Source organism: Otolemur garnettii, unplaced genomic scaffold (assembly GCF_000181295.1).
Source record: "Otolemur garnettii isolate 467f Iridium unplaced genomic scaffold, OtoGar3 scaffold00012, whole genome shotgun sequence".
NCBI lineage: Eukaryota > Metazoa > Chordata > Mammalia > Primates > Galagidae > Otolemur > Otolemur garnettii.
The window spans coordinates 28,294,762-28,296,092 of record NW_003852407.1 but is presented as its reverse complement, the minus strand read 5'-3'; the positions used below and the strand labels follow the sequence as shown (position 1 = coordinate 28,296,092).

At 37.9% G+C, this 1,331-nt stretch overlaps 1 protein-coding gene across 1 annotated transcript; it reads left to right on the top strand.

The window, feature by feature from the left end:
- Positions 1–6: 6 nt before the first annotated feature.
- On the top strand, positions 7–809 carry LOC105886504 (high mobility group protein B1-like). The gene has a single exon (XM_012802087.1). It carries the CDS (start codon positions 116–118, stop codon positions 350–352), a length of 237 nt encoding a protein of 78 aa, XP_012657541.1. The 5' UTR covers positions 7–115; the 3' UTR covers positions 353–809.
- The last annotated feature ends 522 nt before the right edge of the window (positions 810–1,331 follow it).

Below are 1,331 nucleotides of genomic sequence, written 5' to 3'. Positions count from 1 at the left end.
TGCACCCAAGAGGCCTCCTTCGGCCTTTTTCTTGTTCTGTTCGGAGTATTGCCCAAAAATCAAAGGAGAACATCCTGGCCAATCCATTGGTGATGTTGCAGAGAAGCTGAGAGAGATGTGGAATAACACTGCTGCAGATGACAAGCAGCCTTATGAAAAGAAGGCTGCAAAGCTGAAGGAAAAATACGAAAAGGATATTGCTGCAGACCAAGCTAAAGGAAAGCCTGATGCCGCGAAAAAGGGAGTCACCAAGGCTGAAAAAAGCAAGAAAAAGAAGGAAGAGGAGGAAGATGAGGAAGGTGAAGAGGATGAAGAGGAGGAGGAAGATGAAGAAGAAGATGATGATGAATAAGTTGGTTCTAGCGCAGTTTTTTTTTCTTGTCTATAAAGCATTTAACCCCCCTGTACACAACTCACTCCTTTTAAAGAAAAAAATTGAAATGTAAGGCTGTGTAAGATTTGTTTTTAAACTGTACAGTGTCTTTTTTTGTATAGTTAACACACTACTGAATGTGTCTTTAGATACCCCTGTCCTGGTGGTATTTTCAGTAGCCACTAACCTTGCCTGGTACAGTATGGGGGTTGTAAATTGGCATGGAAATTTAAAGCAGGTTCTTGTTGGTGCACAGCACAAATTAGTTATATATGGAGATGGTAGTTTTTTCATCTTCAGTTGTCTCTGATGCAGCTTATACGAAATAATTGTTGTTCTGTTAACTGAATACCACTCTGTAATTGCAAAAAAAAAAAAAGTTGCAGCTGTTTTGTTGACATTCTGAATGCTTCTAAGTAAATACAATTTTTTTATTAAAAAAATAATTTAAAAAGTTATGTGAATGTATTCTTTCTCTTTCTCTTAATGTACTGTATTCACCTACTTTTGGACCTCAGTTGCCTGCAGGTAACTGAAACCCACAAAGATGAACTTTGGATAAGGAGAGACTGACATATTCATTAACATATCTTTTCTATTTAAAGAAACTCTTGCCCAAAAAGATAAAAGTTGCAAGTAACTTTACTGTTTATTTTAGAAACTTCCCTAAAAAGCTATTTAAATGTACATCAAATATTTCAATTCTTCAGTAGATAGCATTGAATGACAGTTTATCCCCAAGACTCCTCAGATCCCCAGGCTCAAAATCCTTCCCACATTTTCCTCCGTTCCTAGACTAGTGTGTCATGCTATTTACCCTATCCCAGTCAAGCTCCAAGATTGAAGGACCTATCTTAAGCTGGAGCCCCAAACCTCAGAAAGATCCTGACTTTGCCCTTTCAACTGTAAGATGCCACTAAGACTCTGTCAAGGTAATCCTCTCCCTTACTAAAACAAG

Bases quoted from the DNA above. Each gene is read 5' to 3' on its own strand.
- LOC105886504 (XM_012802087.1), top strand. From the start codon at position 116: ATGTGGAATAACACTGCTGCAGATGACAAGCAGCCTTATGAAAAGAAG.